Genomic DNA, 18,348 nt, shown 5'->3' with positions numbered 1-18,348 from the left:
CTGCGAGAGTATTGAAGTCATGGTTACAAAGTCCCGCTTAAGATGGGCTAGTCACGTATGCAGAATGCAAGAAAACCGCATGCCAAAATGTCTGCTTTACGGTGAGCTTGTAGACGGTAAGAGGAAGCCGGGTGGACAACTCAAGAGGTATAAGGATATTTTCCACGAAGACTTAAAGGGGATTAACAAGCAGGATGATGGGAAGCAACTCACAATAGAACGGAATGGCGAAGAATTGTAAACTTAGTTAACAGCGACAACGAAAAAGTAAAGAGCCAACAAAGCAATGAGATTTTTGATTGTCTGGAGTGCGGTAGACAGATAACATTACGTATCGGGCTTTTCAGTCACAGAAAAGCTCATGACAGAAAACGCCTTGCGTGACCATCTTCTGATGCGTGTCAAATACTCGTCAGCGAGTAATGGCAGTATAATATAGTATACCTTTTAAAAAAAGTCGACATTTCGAGGAATGATTATTTCTGTTAATTGTGATTCGGTGATATTATTTCTTTTCGGGCAACTATCTTTTTGGGTAATACTCCTTCGGTCAATTGTTTTCGGGCAATTTTTCTAGATCCCAGCTATTCTCTTTTCTATGTCAATACTTCTATCCTGAGGAAATACTGAAATACTATTATAAGACTTTTTAGCTTCACAAAAATCGATAGTTTTCATAAAATACCTTTTTTATTATTTTTCTTATTTCCACGTCTACAGGATCAACTAATAAGGTGAATAAAAGTCAAATAAGTATAAAAATATCTACATTTATTACGTATTGCACTAATTTCTCTTAGATACAGATAGACGGATACCATTTTTGGAAATTAGAATTAATTCTGGGGCCAGTACAATTTGATGCTCCGATGCTGGTGGTTTCAGCTCAAAATGTCGAACGATCTTCGAAATTGTATGCAAAAGTTCCAACATGGCAAATTTCTGACCTAAGAATATAAAAATTTATTTTCTAGTTCATTTTAACTAAATAGGGTGTCCGAATATTTGGTGGACATAGAACTACTAAATATTCTGTGTGCTTATTTTTAATTTGTTTTTAATTTTTACGTGTGTTATGTTTATGTTATGTTGTTTAAAATCAAAGAACAGATGCATGAGCATGCATTTATTTTTATTAGATTTTATTATAAAAGCATCTTTTATTTTTCTTTTAGAGGCTAACGCTTCCTTCATTATAATTTTGGCATTGTTAAAATCTACCCTCTGCCGATGAATGCTGACAAATCTTAGATTTGTGAAAATAGTCTTTTTTTAAATAATCTTTATGTTTTTTAATTCCAACATTTAAGGGCCTAGATGTTTCACCAATATAAAATTTATTACATTCGCATAGGTATTTTCTATATTACATTTTTAGTTTGTATTTTTTGGAGAGATAAATCCGCCACAGAGTGGTATAGACATTTTTTAAATTATTTTAACTACGGAAAATTGGAAGGTCCGGTAAATGTCTAATCTTCTTAAGTAAAATTTATAGATAATACAAATTTTATTATTGTTTTTACCAATGCAATTTCTTGGTCCTGCACTAAATGGCACGTAAGAATACGGTAACCTTCCATTTAAAATTTCAAATCGTTCTGGAATAAATTTCTCTGGTTCTTCATAATATTTCTCACTTCTCTGAATGCCATATGTGAACAGCATTATATTTAAGCCTTTAGGATATATGGATCCATCTGAAAATAATATTACATTATTCACTATATTCAGTGAAAATGAATAAATACGAAAAAAAATCAGATATATACCGGGTGCTTCTCAAAAGTGATTGAGGAACGGAATTAGGTTAGGAAATGAATTATTTCAGATAAAAAACGACATTCGTGATGTTAGTGTATGACATAAATTAGGATTGATTGGCGTATTCAATTGTTTTCGGTCACTTCCTGTTTTGCCGGAAATGGCTGCAACTTTTGATTTTAAAATGGCACCCTCGATATTTTTTTACTTTATTCGGTAAAAAATGACACTTTTTCGCTTAAAAATCATATTTTAAAATGCTATGGCTATGCTAAAAATACAAATTTTTAATGCTTGTTATAAATCCAAATAAACCATATGGGAAAATGTCTAAAGTTGACATATGATATGTCATTCTATTCAAAGTGCCATTTTTTATCAAATAAAGTAAAAAAAACCGAGGGTGCCATTTGAAAATCAAAAGTTGTAGTAATTTTCGGTGAAACAGGAAAGGTGACCGAAAACAATTGAATAAGTCAATCCATTCTGATTTAAGTCAAATACTAACATACCAAATCTCCTTTTTTATCTAAAAAAAAGTAAAAAAGTTATAGGAGTGAGCCACTTTTGAGAAATACCCGGTATATGTTACCATTTATGTTATATGTTACAGTGAAAATCGGAAATCCAGTAAATCCAGTAAATGTTAACAATCACTAGTTAGTCTGTACATTTATTAAAAGTTGTCAGTAATAGTCATTCTATTGTACAAAGTTGTAGCAAATATAACTTTTAAGAACATTCAATCACCTTCATGTTTGAGATAATTCACCTATTTTAAAATTACAAGAAAATTATAAGAAAACGGAAACACCAAAATTAAAATATTTTTTACTATCTGTAACTGCAATATTGACGTAAAATTAGAGTATTTTCTATAAAAATGATTATAAACATTACTACTTACTGAATTCGATATCTTTTGTTAATTTTCGACCAACAAATGGTACCGGTGGATAAAGCCTAAGCGTTTCTTTTATTACCGATTCTAAGTACTTCATTTCTCCAAGTTGAGTATGGGTTGGCACTGCCATTTGAACGTTATCTCCAAATATTAAGCGTTGTTCTTCGAACACTTTTGCCTATAACAGTTATAAAAACCAGGATGTAATATATATATATATATATATATATATATATATATATATATATATATATATATATATATATATATATATATATATATATATATATATATATATATATATATATATATATATATATATATATATATATTATTTTTCATTTAAACGACATTTTTTTATTATTATATATGAGTACTAATACCTGCTATAAATACTTACTTGGACCTCTGGATGAGTTGATAAATTATATAGGCAAAAGGACATTGCCGATGAAGTTGTGTCGTGCCCCTGAATATAGAGAAAGAAATAAAATAAAAAAGTAATTTATAAGAATTACATAAATTTTTAGTTTTAAAAAATTATATCTATTTGGCAATTATTTAAATCATATGTTTAATATATTCTTGAAAAATACAGTGGAGGTATTGATAGCTTTGATAAGTGGTTGCCATATTGTGAAAATTTTCATACTTGGATTACTAAAAATTATTGTTACTTATTATAAAAACATAGCATCTTTAAGTTTAGTTTTTCATTGAGGCAACTTGTGGACAACCTGAGCTTCCGATCACTTTATGTTATTCTGCTTGGACCACACATGGCCTGCTATACTTGAATTTATTGTTTCACCCTTTTGTGTATATTTATGTTCTTTAACAATTTAACGAACAGAAAGTAAACATAATTCTAATACTAACCTCAAACATAAAGGTATTAACTTCATCTCTCAGTTCAGTTTTTGTTAGGGGCCTGCCATTTATATTTGACTTCAATAGAAGGTCTAGAAATACCATACGCTCTTTCTCTTCAACGTTTTCTAATGCTGGTGTTCCATTATTTACAACGTTTTTCTTGCTTTCAGTATTAATATCCTTGATTTTACGTTCTATAACTTCATCAACAAATCCGTGCAGAACCTTAAAATTCGACCATATACAGTTTTTATTAAGTTTTAGATTATTCTTTTATGCATAAATCAAATAATTGAATATGGTTTTTTATATCTTAATATCAAATATCAATAAGTTATCAAAATCAATAACATAACAATAGAATTAAGCAAGAGTCTTGCAATAAGACCAAGATAAGTACTGGACTTAGCAAGACCAAAACCAAGACTACATTTAGATTGCAAGACCGAGACCAACGAAGTCTTAATCTTGCAGTAAGTGAAATAGTTTTTTGCATTTAGGTAAGTTGACAGACTAGTTATCAAGAGACTATGGTTTGAACTCTTCTTTGTTTCACAACAAAAAAAGGTAATTATGATTAAAACCGTATCGACCAGCACGATCGTAGCCCGATGCTAGGCAGGAGTGGGGAGTGCAAGCCGTATGTTATTGAATCCGGACCGAGAGGAACTAAATAAAAGACTACAGGAACTAAATAAAATTACGTACGTATCGGCCAGCGCGATAGTAGCCCGATGCTAGGCAGGAGTGGAGTTTGCCAGCCGTATATGTTACCTGTCCCGGACCGAAAAGACTGAAAGGAACTAATTAAAAGACTAGTTCACGGGAATCTATTCAGTCGGCAGATTCGAGATATAATACAAGGCGACGAAGATGGATTCGGCCTTATCTATTGCCACAGCCGGCGTATTTGCCACAGAAAATTGTCGTGGATACTGTTTTTGATTTTTAGTTTGTTCTTTGAATATTTTATGGAAACGTTTCACTTTAGGTTCCTAAAATTAAGAAAAATATCTTATAAAACTAAGTAGATATTCTGAATTCTTAGACAAAAACAAAAAGCTTTAAGTTAGGAAAATGCAATTTTTCGTATTATTTGCTCCAACTGATTTGTGATATAATTTTTTAAACTCTGATTTAAGTTTCTTTTTTATTTTTTTTATCTGCAATAAAACTTATCTATATGTTTTTAACATACGCAATTACACGTCTCGTTATATTTTTATATGTCGCGTTATATACATTATAAAAATTATACAGATCATAATATGAATAGTTCTGACTATTGTGAACTAAAGACCTAGTTCAAGGAACTAGAACTCAGGAACTAGTTCTTCCCAAGGAACTAGAATTCCCACCTCTAGGCTATACGATATTTGGAAATGGTTGAATAAACTGAAAATGATGATGATGATGAAGTAAACATCTAAAAATTATATTTATTAATATAATATGCTTTTTAAATTAGAATAACTCTATCAGTACCTTAAGTAGTTTCGATTCCTTGTACTGAGTCCATGTAAATTTATAAATCGATTCGTGAACTGGCGATGCAATTCGTTGAACTACTATGTTACACATGCCCTTAACAGACTTAATATAATTTGCATGATTTTTATTGGTATCCTCAAGCCACACACCCATGGCCGCTTCTACAGAAATTATAATATCAGTAAATTCTCATATAAATATCAGGAAATTATCATATAATCTACAAGTGCTCTTTGTACAGGGTGGGTCAAATTCGACGCTTTTAAATGGAAACACCCTTTTCTATAGGAGATAGACAAAAACTGACCGGTGTCTGGAGCTCAATTTTTGTCAAAAACATGATGGCGAAAACCGCATATCGATATCTGTTACCGTTTCGGAGTTACGGGGTGTTTTACAAAAATATGCTTTTTTAACAAATCGCTGTAACTTTTTTGCTATGGAAAATTTTGTATTTTTATGAAAACATTTTCAAAGCACCTTTTTACGTAGAATTTAATGGGTTATGTATATTTTTTTTAAATTAATAATTTAATGATTATTTATAGAAAACTTGATTTTTTATATGGGACACCCTGTATATTTTTAATTTATTGAAAATAATTTAAAATTACCTTTCCAAAAATATAACACACTTGATATTTTGCTCGATTCCTCTTCGAGATATAGTATAGTATATAAAAATTCGCCGGCTTTAAATAAGTAGGCTTTGAACGGCACCGGCTGTAATGCAAAAAAATTCTAGCTGTGAGCATCATTTAAAACGAAAATAATATTTGCTATGAGAGATGCAGAATTTTATAACAATTTAAAATATATTTAACCAACATCAACACGTTTAAACTATATCTAATAACAATAAAAATAAATAGCAAACCAAGACATAAGATTTTGCTACAGGTGTTCGACATATCGACCGTCTTCTGTTATGGACAGACGGGGCAGTTTTTGAACATTTCTCGCGGAATTCATTAACTCAGTAGGTGTGAAAGATACCCTCTCATAACTGCTAACTATTTCTAATTCTTGTCTAGATTATACGGAAGAATAAGGAACCTTTATTCTTCCGCAAATATATCCATAGGATTAGGTCCATGGGCACTAAGTCAGGCGGCCTCGACGGCCAACGGCTGGGGTCTTGGTTAGCTATTCAATTATTCTTGAAATTGGCTGGAAAAATTTGCTGATAACTTCAGCGTTCAGAGGCGGTGCGTCGTCTTGCTGGAAAAATATGTTTTCGAGTTCCATTAAGGGCGTATCATCAATATGGGGTCCAAAGTCCAAAGCCTACTAGTTAAAAGTGGCGAACTTTTAAAAATTCTGTATTTCAAATGGGATTATAACAAAATATCAAGTGTGCTATATTTTTGGAAAGGTAATTTTAAATTCTTTTCAGTTAATTAAAAATATAGAGGGTGCCCCAAATAAAAAATCAATTTTTCTGTTGATAACTCTTAAATTATTAATTTGAAAAAAATTATACTTAAACCATTAAATTCTACGTAAAAAGGTGCTTTGGAAATGTTTTCATAGAAATACAAAATTTTCAATAGTAAAAAAGTTACAGCGATTTGTTAAAAATGCACATTTTTGAAAAACACCCCGTAACTCCGAAACGGTAACAGACATTGATGTGCGGTTTTCACTATCATGTTTTTGATGAAAATTGAGCTCCAGACACCGATATTAGTTTTCGTCTATCTCCTATAGAAAAGGACGTTTCCATTTAAAAGCGTCGAATTTGACCCACCCTGTACAGGTATATGAAAATAAATAAAAAACAATTTTTATAAAAAAAATACATTATAAATCTGTGCCTCAAAATGAAAGCCTGTTTTTTTTTAAATATATATTTTTTATTGTACAATATTCAATATTATGTTATTGGTACCTCTAAAACAACCCCTACACTATCGCCGAACTGTTCCCGAAATATTTCTAGAAATATTTCGTAAAACATTTCGTAAAACATTTCTGGAAATAATTTCAGAAGTAAACTCAAATATAAGCCCGTGTTAAATACTGGTATAAAGTAAAAAATTGGTCAAGTGCGAGTCGGACTCGCGCACGAAGGGTTCCGTACCATTCATTATCTATACAAGGTTAGACACTATATTATTATAAACTTTTTTTCCGATTTTGAATGCGCGTATAAGTAATTTAAAAGAAAAATGAAGAAACACATAACTAAAAATTGTAATAATCAATAATAAATATGTAAAAAGTAAAAATAAAAATGTAAAAATTAAAAAAAAACGATTAAAAGAAAGTCGCCCTGACTAGGATTCGAACCTGCCTTACTAGGGCTCCAACATCAGAGCAGCGTAAAGTCCTAACGCTTTAACCACGCGGCCACAGAGGACTTGAAAGATTCTATGTAAAATTCTTACTTAAAAGATAATGTTTAGTGAAAGTACTTTTTTATTTATAAACATTTATTTAATTCTGTTTTTAGTATTTGTTTAGTTTGGTTGTTAATAGTTTTAATTCTTGAAAATATAAAAATTCTTTCAAATTTCAGATTATTACTTACCACAAATTATATCCAGAGTACATAACGAAATTAGCTGAGATATTTCAATGCTTCCTTCGCCAACTTTCGTTTCCAGTTTATCAATTAACTTTTTATTGACACGTTCGAAAATATCTATAAATTTTGGCAATATGGAAAAATGGAATGACGGAGTGATAACTTTCCTATGGCTCTTCCATTTGCTACCTTTAACAAAATGGAAGTGTAGAATATGCATATATTCGTAACAACTTGTGAGTTACTATTCTTATTTTTCACAAGGTCAATGTTGAACGGTTTTAACTCAAATTCAGTTTACAGGGTGTTGACTTTACATTATTGACATTCTAATATTTAAATGGGTGATGCTTGGACCTATTCTTGGATCTTGGATATATCTTTAAAACATTTTCGAAAAAAATTTATAACAGTATGTCCCCGGATTATCTTTACAAGAAGAAAAACTTTTTTATTGTTGATATTTTGGGAAAAATGCATTCTACATAAAAGATTTTGCTTGTTCTAAAATGATTAACCACATTTATACTTTTCCAAATTTTCATACCGTTTTAGAGAAAATTAAAAAAGATCATAAAAATATATTTGAATTTTTATCTATTTTATTGTATTATTTTTCAAGTCCTAAAAATCAAAACGCGTACGGCAATATAATCTCGGTTTCATTGTTTAATAAATTGTTGAAATTTTAATTAAAGTTATATTTTTTGCTGTTTTAAAATGTTAAAAGAAGCACAAAATTTATTTAGTTCAATGCTTCAGTTAATCAAAATTAATATTAACCATCTATCAAAAAATGAAATCGAAATTCTGTCACTATAGAAATGTCTTTTAATTTTCAGGACTTTGTCTTTACAAGAAAAAACCTTTTTTTACTTGAAACAATCCGAGGACACATACCTTATTGTTTAATACTGTCGTTGCTCGACTTTTAGTTCAATTTTTTTATTTAATTATGAATTAGACCAATTATTATTCCAAAATTTTTTGAAATTATAAAATATTAAGATTAAGTCACAAAAACTATTGTTGTATATTTAGTAAGGCATACATTAATTCTTAAAATAGATTAAAATATGCCAAAATAATTCCTAAATCCTCATTGTTATTTAAATTTAATTTACTAAATTTAATATTTATTAAATAATAAATTAAGTTGGCTTGGATGTTCTATTAAAATAAGAAATATGCTACCTCTTTTAAAATGATGCGCATGGTAACGCTGAAAATATTTTAGACAGATGGAGCAGGTGCCTTTTTCTAAAAATCCAAATTTTCCAAAAAATTCTATGACCGGTTCTCCATAAAAATCTAACGTGCTATCGCCGTGAATCACCCTATATATCAGTTCAAGTAGAAATGCGAAGGAGATATTAATGTCAACAAGACAAAATGTTTTGACATTCTTAAAGTAAAGATATTTTTACTAAATGTTTATAATTTAAATATTACATCAAAAAGTTCCAAATTGTCCTTGATAAAAAATTCAATTAATAATTACTAATTAGCAGTTAACAATATCATTTTTAATAGCTTCCATAAATTAGTCATTTGTTTGACATAAAATTATATTACTCTTGGATAATGTATATTTAAAAATATTTTATTTGTTTTTTTTTCATGGCTGTCAGTATGATGTATTACAAAATTTGGTTTTATCAGCATTACTTAATATCTGCTGGACCAATTTGTGTAGTTTTATTTTTAAAAATGTACCGGGTGACCAACTAAAAATGGCTGGTAGCTGTAACTCAGATCGTATAACTTTGAAAAAAAAACACTAGACGTCGTTTAACAAAAATTGACATAAAATTTGTCAAAAATTAACACTAATAATTATAGACAGTGTTTAATGAGAAGAAAACGAAATTTATGGAGTGGTCAAATAGGGATTTTGAGAAGGGAAGATGTCTACAATTGAATTCTGAGAGAGGTAAACGATACAAGTTTGAGGAAGTAGATACAGTCACATATCTAGGAGCCGTATTTCTAATAAATTATGGCAAGAATCATAGCAGGAAATAGATGTGTCAGCATTACAGAGAATTATTAAGAGTAAAAACATTTCTAGAAGTTTAAAAATCAGAATGTACCAAACAATGAGTAGACCAATAGTGCTGTATGCATGTGAAACGTAGACGTTCAATGCAACGGAAAGTTCGAGGCTAGAGATTTGGGAAAGAAAAATACTGAGGAAGATTTTTGGAGGAAAGAGGATAGACAACAAATGGACCAGAAGAACAAATGAAGAATTAAAGCAACTATATCGGGCATCGAGTATAACGGAAGTAGCAAGAGCACAAAGACTGAGATGGCTGGGACACATTGAAAGAATGGCTGAAGCAAGAATTCCTAGAGTGATAATAAAACGTGAAATAGGTGGAAAGAGAAAGAGGGGTAGACCGAGAATCAGGTGGAAAAAGCATGTAAAAGAGGACTTGAGATGGATAAGAGTGGATGGGTGGGGAATAAAAGCGAAAGACAGAAACAAATAGAGAAAAATAACAAATCAAGCCCTTTTTGAGTCAAGTCAAAGTTTTTTTTTTATCAAGCCAACAATGAGTCTTTTAGGCTTTTAGAGCTATTATATAATATATAATTATAGACAGATTAAAAAAGGATAGAACGTTTTCAGACCAACATATCTATTTCAAACAAAAATTCTGGAATTTTAAATTACACCATTTAAAAATAATTTTTAATCAATATAAAAATAAATTACATTCTTATGGGCAAGTGGCAGTAAGAGCCTTTATAAAATAAAAAAGAATACGGATCAAGTAAATGATATCTAGGGTTTGACCTCGCTAAAATTACCATCGACCTTTGACACCATTTTTTTTTTCGATCGTATGTTGTTATTGTTATAATTTTACCTGTACTGGTGAGCAGTCCTTCTCCTAACCATCCACTAAGGAACGAATACTGACAGGACTTGTCAATCTGGACTGACGAACTGTAAATTAATTCAGAAAAGTCATAGTCTATTGTGATGACAGCCCAACTCAGTGGACCATCGTGTACCACTATTGTATCTCCATGATTCTTTAGCCATTTGCATACTACCCCCAAATATACTGAAATATTTTAATATATTATTATGTTAATGATAGTTAATTTGAGATTGTATTATATGGAATTAGCTAAAACATAAGTAGGATATATAACTGTAAAGCTATATACAGGGTGAGTCTTAAATAAGTACCAATATTTTCAGGCCTGGTAGATCTCGATAAAAGAAACATAATATTTTCTCTTTACCGTTTTTTACATAACTCCAAAATAACAGTGATATTTTACTTCGGAAATTTCGAAAAAAAATGTTTTTGCTTAAATTTTCAGAACCACTGGATCTTTTCTGGGTCTCCTTTCTTGTACAGAGTGGGTCAAATTCGACGCTTTTAAATGGAAACACCCGTTTCTATAGGAAATAGACGAAAACTAATATCGGTGTCTGGAGCTCAATTTTCATCAAAAACATGATGATGAAAACCGCACATCAATATCTGTTACCGTTTCGGAGTTACGGGGTGTTTTTTAAAAATGTGCATTTTTAATAAATCGCTGTAACTTTTTTGCTATGGAAAATTTTGTATTTCTATGAAAACATTTCCAAAGCACTTTTTTACGTAGAATTTAATGGTTTAAGTATAATTTTTTTTAAATTAATTATTTAAGAGTTATCAACAGAAAAATTGATTTTTTATTTGGGACACTCTCTATATTTTTAATTAACTGAAAAGAAGTTAAAATTACCTTTCCAAAAATATAGCACACTTGAAATTTTATTATAATCCCCTTCGAAATACAGAATTTTTAAAAGTTCGCCAATTTTAACTAGTAGGCTTTGGACCCCTTATTGATGATATGCCCTTAATGGAACTCGAAAACATATTTTTCCAGCAAGACGACGCACCGCCTCTGAACGCTGAAGTTATCAGCATTTTTTGCACCCAATTTCAAGAATAATTGAATAGCTAACCGAATTCCCAGCCGTTGGCCGTCGAGGCCGCCTGACTTAGTGCTTATGGATTTAATCCTATGGATATATTTGCGGAAGAATAAAGGTTCCTTATTCTTCCGTATAATCTAGAAAATAATTAGAAATACGTAGCAGTTACGAGACGGTATCTTTCACCCCACTGAGTTAATGAATTCCGCGAGAAATGTTCAAAAACTGCCCCGTATGTCCATAACAGTAGACGGTCGATATGTTGAAAACCTGTAGCAAAATCTCATGTCTTGGTTTGCTGTTTATTTTTATTGTTATTAGATATAGTTTAAATGTGTTGATGTTGGTTAAATATATTTTAAATTGTTATAAAATTCGGCATCTCTCAAATATCATTTTCGTTTTAATTGATGCTCACAGCTAGAGTTTTTTTGCATTACAGCCGGTGCCGTTCAAAACCTACTTATTTAAAGCGGGCGAATTTTTATATACTCTATATCTCGAAAAGAATCGAGCAAAATAATAATATCATGTGTGTAATATTTTTGGAAAGGTAATTTTAAATTCTTTTCAATAAATTAAAAGTATACAGGGTGTCCCATATAAAAAAATCAAATTTTCTGTTGATAATTCTTAAATTATTAATTTCAAAAAATATATACTTAAACCATTACATTCTACGTAAAAAGGTGCTTTGGAAATGTTTTCATAAAAATACAAAATTTTCCATAGCAAAAAAGTTACAGCGATTTGTTAAAAATGCATATTTTTAAAAAACACCCCGTAACTCCGAAACGGTAACAGATATCGATATGCGGTTTTCACCATCATGTTTTTGACAAAAATTGAGCTCCAGATACCGATATTAGTTTTTGTCTATCTCCTATAGAAAAGAGTGTTTCCATTTAAAAGCGTCGAATTTGACCCACCCTGTACATTTAATTTACTACATATACATATACTGCCATTACTCACTGACGAGTATTTGACTCGCATCAGAAGATGGTTACGCAAGGCGTTTTCTTTCATGAGCTTTTCTGTAACTGAAAAACCCGATACGTGATGTTATCTCTCTTCCGCACTCCGAACATTCAAACATCTCATTGCTTTGTCGCCTCTTTATTTTTTGGTTGTCGCTGTTAACTGAGTTTACAATTATTCTCCATTGCGATCTATTGTGCGCTGCTTCTTCCCACTCATTCTGCATGTTTATCCCCTTTAAGTTTTCGTGGAAAATATCCTTGTACCTTTTGAGTTGTCCACCCGGTTTCCTCTTACCCCTTACAAGCTCACCGTAAAGCAGAGATTTACGTGACCAGCCCATCTTAAGCGGGATTCTGTAATCATGACTTCAACGCGTCTTGCAGCTAGCTTTTTCAAGGACCGATACGTTTGACACATGGTGGAACCATTTTATTTTTAAGAATAGTAAGATAAGAATAATCTACTACCTTCTTCTTGTAGTACCATCTTATAATGAAGGTTGGCAACAATCGCGGCGAAACACTGTCTGTCCTGTGCAGCTCGAAACAGTTCGTGTGAGTTCAGCCCAGTCCAGTCTCGTAAGTTTTTCAACGAAGAGTGCTTGCGTCTCCCAAGTCCTCTTCTGCCTTCTACCTTTCCTTCCATAATCAACTTCAGAAGCTTTGCTCTGCTACTGCGCATGACATGGCACATGCTGTCTTTCGTTTTTTTATATTTGCAATTAATTCCCTGTCCCTGTTAAGCCTCCCAAGAACCTCTTCATTGCGTACATGATCTGTCCAGGGTATTTTCAAGAGTCTTCTGTAGATCCACATTTCAAACGCTTCCAACAGTCTCATGGTGTTCATTTTAATAGTCCATGTCTCACGGCCATATAAGAGGATTGAGTAAACATAACAATGGACAAAACGCAGACGTATGTTGAATCTACTACCTATGTTGACATATTATCAAGAAATTATGTTAAAAAAAAATTAAGTAACAAGATGTACTAGGATGTATCACGACAGAAACTTAAATTTGTAAAAATTTTCCCGAAAATCATAAAATAAACTGGAATTGTTCGAATTATTAATCAAAAACTGTAAAAAATTATTATGCATTGAAGTTTGACGATGAATATCTTTTAAACGGTTAATTTAATCGACTAATCATAAGATACCCTTTTTGTAGAGCAGTGAATTTCCTACAAAACCGTGAGTTTCGCGTGTCATAATACTTTTTTGTTAACGAGTTATAAAATTCATAAGAAAAAAGAAATCTGCCTTAAAATAATCAAACTTCAAACTTTAATAACTTTCAAACGGCGAGGGTTACAAAAAAAATTGTAAGAAACTTTTTTATAAAGAATTAAATTTCGTACAAACATATGAGACGAGATATTTTTTCCAATTAGTAGATACCAAAATATAAATTTTTCTTTCTAATGTTGGAAATCTTATATGCAACAATAATAATTTAAGTTCAAATAAACAGTTTTTGTGCGGCGCGGCGTCTAAAAATAAACGTTTATTTGATTTATATTTCATCAGCTCTCGGTTTGGGGAATTTGACAAGAATGCATACCTAGCAGTTGCTTTTAATATTATATTTTTTATTATTGTAGTGGAATTTTTGTGTTAGTCTGAAAGAGTATCACGTACAAAACGTACACGATTTTATTTTCTCCATGTATTAATTAATTATTTTAGTTAAATAAAAATCACATTGTTCCAAGTTGTACCTTTTATTATCTCTAATATCTAACATCTAATAATAGTAGTCCAAATATTTAGATGCAAATTGTACATAAGAACATTCTCTATAAGTTCGCCTAATGAATTTTTTTTATAAGTCTATTATTTCCGGACTTAGCGGCCGTTTCATGAGCCCTTTGGTGTGGTTTTCAAAAAGTTTGTTTTACAGCAAATTGATTCGTATGAAAGTTGTTCATAATAAATGGACAAGCAACTTTTCCTCATGAATTTTTTTTTGTAGCTTTATTAGTTTTGGAGATAGCGTCCAGTTCATGAACAAATTATAGGGTAGTTTTGAATGTTACTCCTTTTTCAGCAAATTCACCCTAGGAAACTCGTTCAAAGTAAGAGTACGTATACCTTTGCCTTATGAACTATTTTTGTAACTTGACTATTTTTGGAGATAGCGCCCAAAAATCTCAAAAAAAATCAAAAATAAAAAATAAAAAATCCCAGCTATCTCCAAAAATAATGAAGCTACAAAAAAAATCATGAGGAAAAGTTGCTTGTCCATTTATTATGAACTGCTTTCATACAGGTCAATTTCCTGTAAAACAAACTTTTTGAAAACCACCCCAAAGGGCTCACGAAACTGCCGCTAAGTCCGGAAATAATAAACTTATAAAAAAAAGTCATTAGGCAAACTTATAGAGAATGTTCTTATGTACAATTTGCGTCTAATTATTTTGTTGTAGTACAGTTTTAAAAAACCACCTCTATTACTCAAAAACCGCAAGGGGAAAACTTCCGATTTTGTTTATTTTACACTTAGGAGACAGTCGCTGACAAACTGTGAAAAAATCAGCTTGCCCGTAATTTTTTTTTTCAAATGACAATTTTATTGGACTATAGGGAAAAAATAGAAAACTGAAAGGTGGAGGACCTTCTTATTAAAATTAAGAGCTCATACTTAGAGAGAATTTTTTTGAGATGTCTACCAACCTTTTTTTCAGAGTACTATAAAGTGAAAAAAATAGTCGATATTTATTTTTTTTTATTTTTGACCCACCCTAAATAAACACAATTTTATTAACTTCTCTTAATACAGGACTAATAGCAACCTTTAAAAAAGATTAATGTCATCAACTGGCCGGAGTATTAAATAATTAGGTACTCAATAATTCTTCATAAAATATATGAAAAAAGTTTCTGTAAACATAGGTAGTAGATGTCATGCTAAAATTATCATTAATACTTATTTTAATTAGGAAATGCATAATTTTAAACTTAAGTTACTTTAAAAAAAAGGTCTTTTGTAATTACCTTAAATACCATTATTTTAATCTTGAATTTGCTGTAGCGAGCACTGAACATCAGTGTTATAGATTTTAATAAAATTTAATATTAAAATACATTAAATAAATAATTTATTATTTTAATTTTATTAATTTTGAAATAAAATTGCGCTTATCTCATCAAGGAGATGGAAATTTACAAAATATTAAGATACAACTTTTATTCGGCATTAAACGGCTTATACAATTTTGCTAACAAGAGGAAAAAAACCACTAGCGCTCATGTTTTTTTTAGAAAACTATGTCAGTGATAACCCATATCCACGTCCCTGGTGACTCTGTCCAAACTTTTTTAGTTCTAAAATGTGGAACACTTTTAGTAAATTTTACCCTCAAAATTTGATAATCGCTAAAAGTAGGTACTTGGGAGAAAATTATAATAGAAAAAAATATATTAAGACTTTAACACAGAGTTGGCATGATTTAAATCAAATGATTTAAATCATGATTTAAATCGTGATTTAAATTAAGTGATATTTTTAATTTTAATCATGTGATTTAAAAAAAAATATTTTTACTTTCTCTTTCTCTTCTCTTTCTCAGCCTGGTTCCATCCAGTGTTGGATATAGGCCTCTTCTAGGTTTTTCCATGCTTCGCGATCTCTAGCCAATCTTATCCATTGTCTTCCCGCCACTGTCCTGACGTCATCGACCCATCTCTTTTTTGGTCGGCCCACACTTCTTGTTGTTCCCCTAGGTCTCCATAGGATTACTTTTTGGGGCCATCGGTCTGGATCCTGTCTTGCCACATGTCCTATCCATTGCCACTTCAGACTTCAAACCAAACCACTCTTTTAACGTCATCTATTAATTTTGTTTTTTGACGTATGTGGGTATTCCGTATTTTTTCCCTAATGGTGACGCCCAACATGATTCTTTCCATGGCTCTTTGTGCTACTCGTAGTTGTTCTGCTGTTTTTCGAGTAATTGCCATAGTCTCTAAGCCATACGTAAGCACAGGTAGAATGCAGCTGTCGTAAGCCTTTTTCTTTAGGTTCATGGGCACCTTTTTATCCTTGAAAATATCGCTCATATTTCCAAATGCTACCCATGCCAAATGAATCCTGCGTTTGATCTCCGTATTTTGGTTTTCCTTGCCCAGCTTGATTTTATGACCTAAATATATGTAATGGTCTACGTTTTCAATAATAACGTTGTCCACGGTAATGTTATGGATATTGTTGCTCATTATCTTGGTCTTCTTCAAGTTCATTTTAAGGCCAATTTTCTGGGATTGATCATTTAGCTCATTTAGCATGGTGTTTAGTTCTTGAATGTCGGTGCTCAGCAAGACAATATCGTCTGCGAACCTCAGATGGCTAAGGTGTACCCCATCGATGTTTAGACCTCTATTTTCCCATTCTAATTTCTTGAAGACGTTTTCCAGTGCCAGTGTAAATAACTTGGGAGAGATGGTATCTCCTTGTCTCACGCCCTTGCCGAGTAGTATTTTTTCTGTTTTGAGGTCATCATCTAATTTAACTTGGAAGGTTGCACTATCATAGATATTTTTAATAATGGAATAATATCTGGAATCAATTCTCGCGTCCTCCATTGCAGCTAGAAATGACCAGGTTTCGATGCTGTCAAAGGCTTTTTATAGTCTACAAAGGCTAAATGTAGAGGTATATTGTATTCTGTTGTTTTTTCAATGACTGTTTTAATTGTTTGTAGATGATCGATGGTACTAAAACCTTTTCGAAAGCCTGCCTGTTCTATTGGCTGATATGAATCTAGTTTCGTAGACAGTCGGTTGTTGATAATCCTAGTGAAGAGCTTGTATAGATGCGAGGGAAGGCTTATTGGTCTATAATTCTCTATATTTGTAAAATCTCCTTTTTTGTATAATAGCACAACTTCTGCGTTTTTCCATGCGTCCGGGATTCTACCCTCCATCAGACATTTATTTAACAATACCTCAACGGCATCCACTAGTGGTTTTCCGCCCATCTTCAGCATTTCAGGTGTAATACGATCTTCTCCTGGGCTTTTGCCATTTTTTATTTGTTATTTGTTGAATGAATTTTTACTTTATAATAAATCAAAAAATAACTGTAAAAGTTATAAAAACGTGTCATAGAAAACTAGAAAAAATATTTCTATAACAGATAATAAATCGAAAAATAATTGTAAATGTTATAAAACTATATAATAAAAATATCTATTCATCAATTTAAATGTTGGATCGATTTTTGAAGTAATTTCGTGTGAATCCCATAGACCGCTAAATGTAGGGATTTATGTAATAAGTGAAAAAATTCGCTGTTCGAATACATATCATTCGTAAAGTTTAGTGCCAGAACTAGGTTCTTCTGATATAGAGACTATATATCTACATTTCCGAGAATCTATAATCGTTGTCAGAAAATGTGTCGTTTTATTTATTTTCTTTTAAAACGATTGTATGTTTCCAAATTTCTACCGACATTATGATCTGCAGTTAAGTACTTCACACTTTGACATTAGATAATACATACTAATTTCAATCTCAACTTAAGACTATTCTCGAACAATAGTGTATTGTTTTATCAGGAGTAAAAATTATAGTTTTTTTGACGATGCTGTACCTTTGAAGGACCATCGTAAAGCTATTCCGACGTTGCAGGGAGGCACAAAAAGTACATTTTTACTCCGAATAGAACATGCTATTTCTTTTAAAACATAACAAATAATTTTTTAATCAATTTCAAACATTGCAAATAATACGAACAGTAATCGAGCAATAATTTGTGCACTCGTTGAATTTGACACTTAATATCAGTTTAATAATATATTTTTGTACTTTGTGCTTAAGCGTAACAGTGCTTTATTTTTATTCC

General features: G+C 31.2%; 1 protein-coding gene across 1 annotated transcript in view; it reads right to left on the bottom strand.

Annotated features, from left to right (window-relative positions):
* LOC115877591 (probable cytochrome P450 4d14) overlaps positions 1–18,348 on the bottom strand; it is a 48,342-nt gene that overhangs the window by 14,054 nt on the left and 15,940 nt on the right. Inside the window, exons 2-9 of the mRNA XM_030893838.1 lie at positions 10,439–10,639; positions 7,566–7,751; positions 5,027–5,193; positions 3,548–3,766; positions 3,069–3,137; positions 2,672–2,846; positions 1,527–1,700; positions 788–947 (exon numbers count right to left, since the gene is read on the bottom strand). Of these exons, the coding sequence (XP_030749698.1) occupies positions 788–947; positions 1,527–1,700; positions 2,672–2,846; positions 3,069–3,137; positions 3,548–3,766; positions 5,027–5,193; positions 7,566–7,751; positions 10,439–10,639 (1,351 nt within the window). The remainder of the gene's footprint in view (positions 1–787; positions 948–1,526; positions 1,701–2,671; positions 2,847–3,068; positions 3,138–3,547; positions 3,767–5,026; positions 5,194–7,565; positions 7,752–10,438; positions 10,640–18,348) is intronic.

Source organism: Sitophilus oryzae, unplaced genomic scaffold (genome assembly GCF_002938485.1).
Source record: "Sitophilus oryzae breed Bouriz unplaced genomic scaffold, Soryzae_2.0 scaffold_1494_pilon_pilon, whole genome shotgun sequence".
NCBI lineage: Eukaryota > Metazoa > Arthropoda > Insecta > Coleoptera > Curculionidae > Sitophilus > Sitophilus oryzae.
This window is presented reverse-complemented; position numbering and strand designations above follow the sequence as displayed.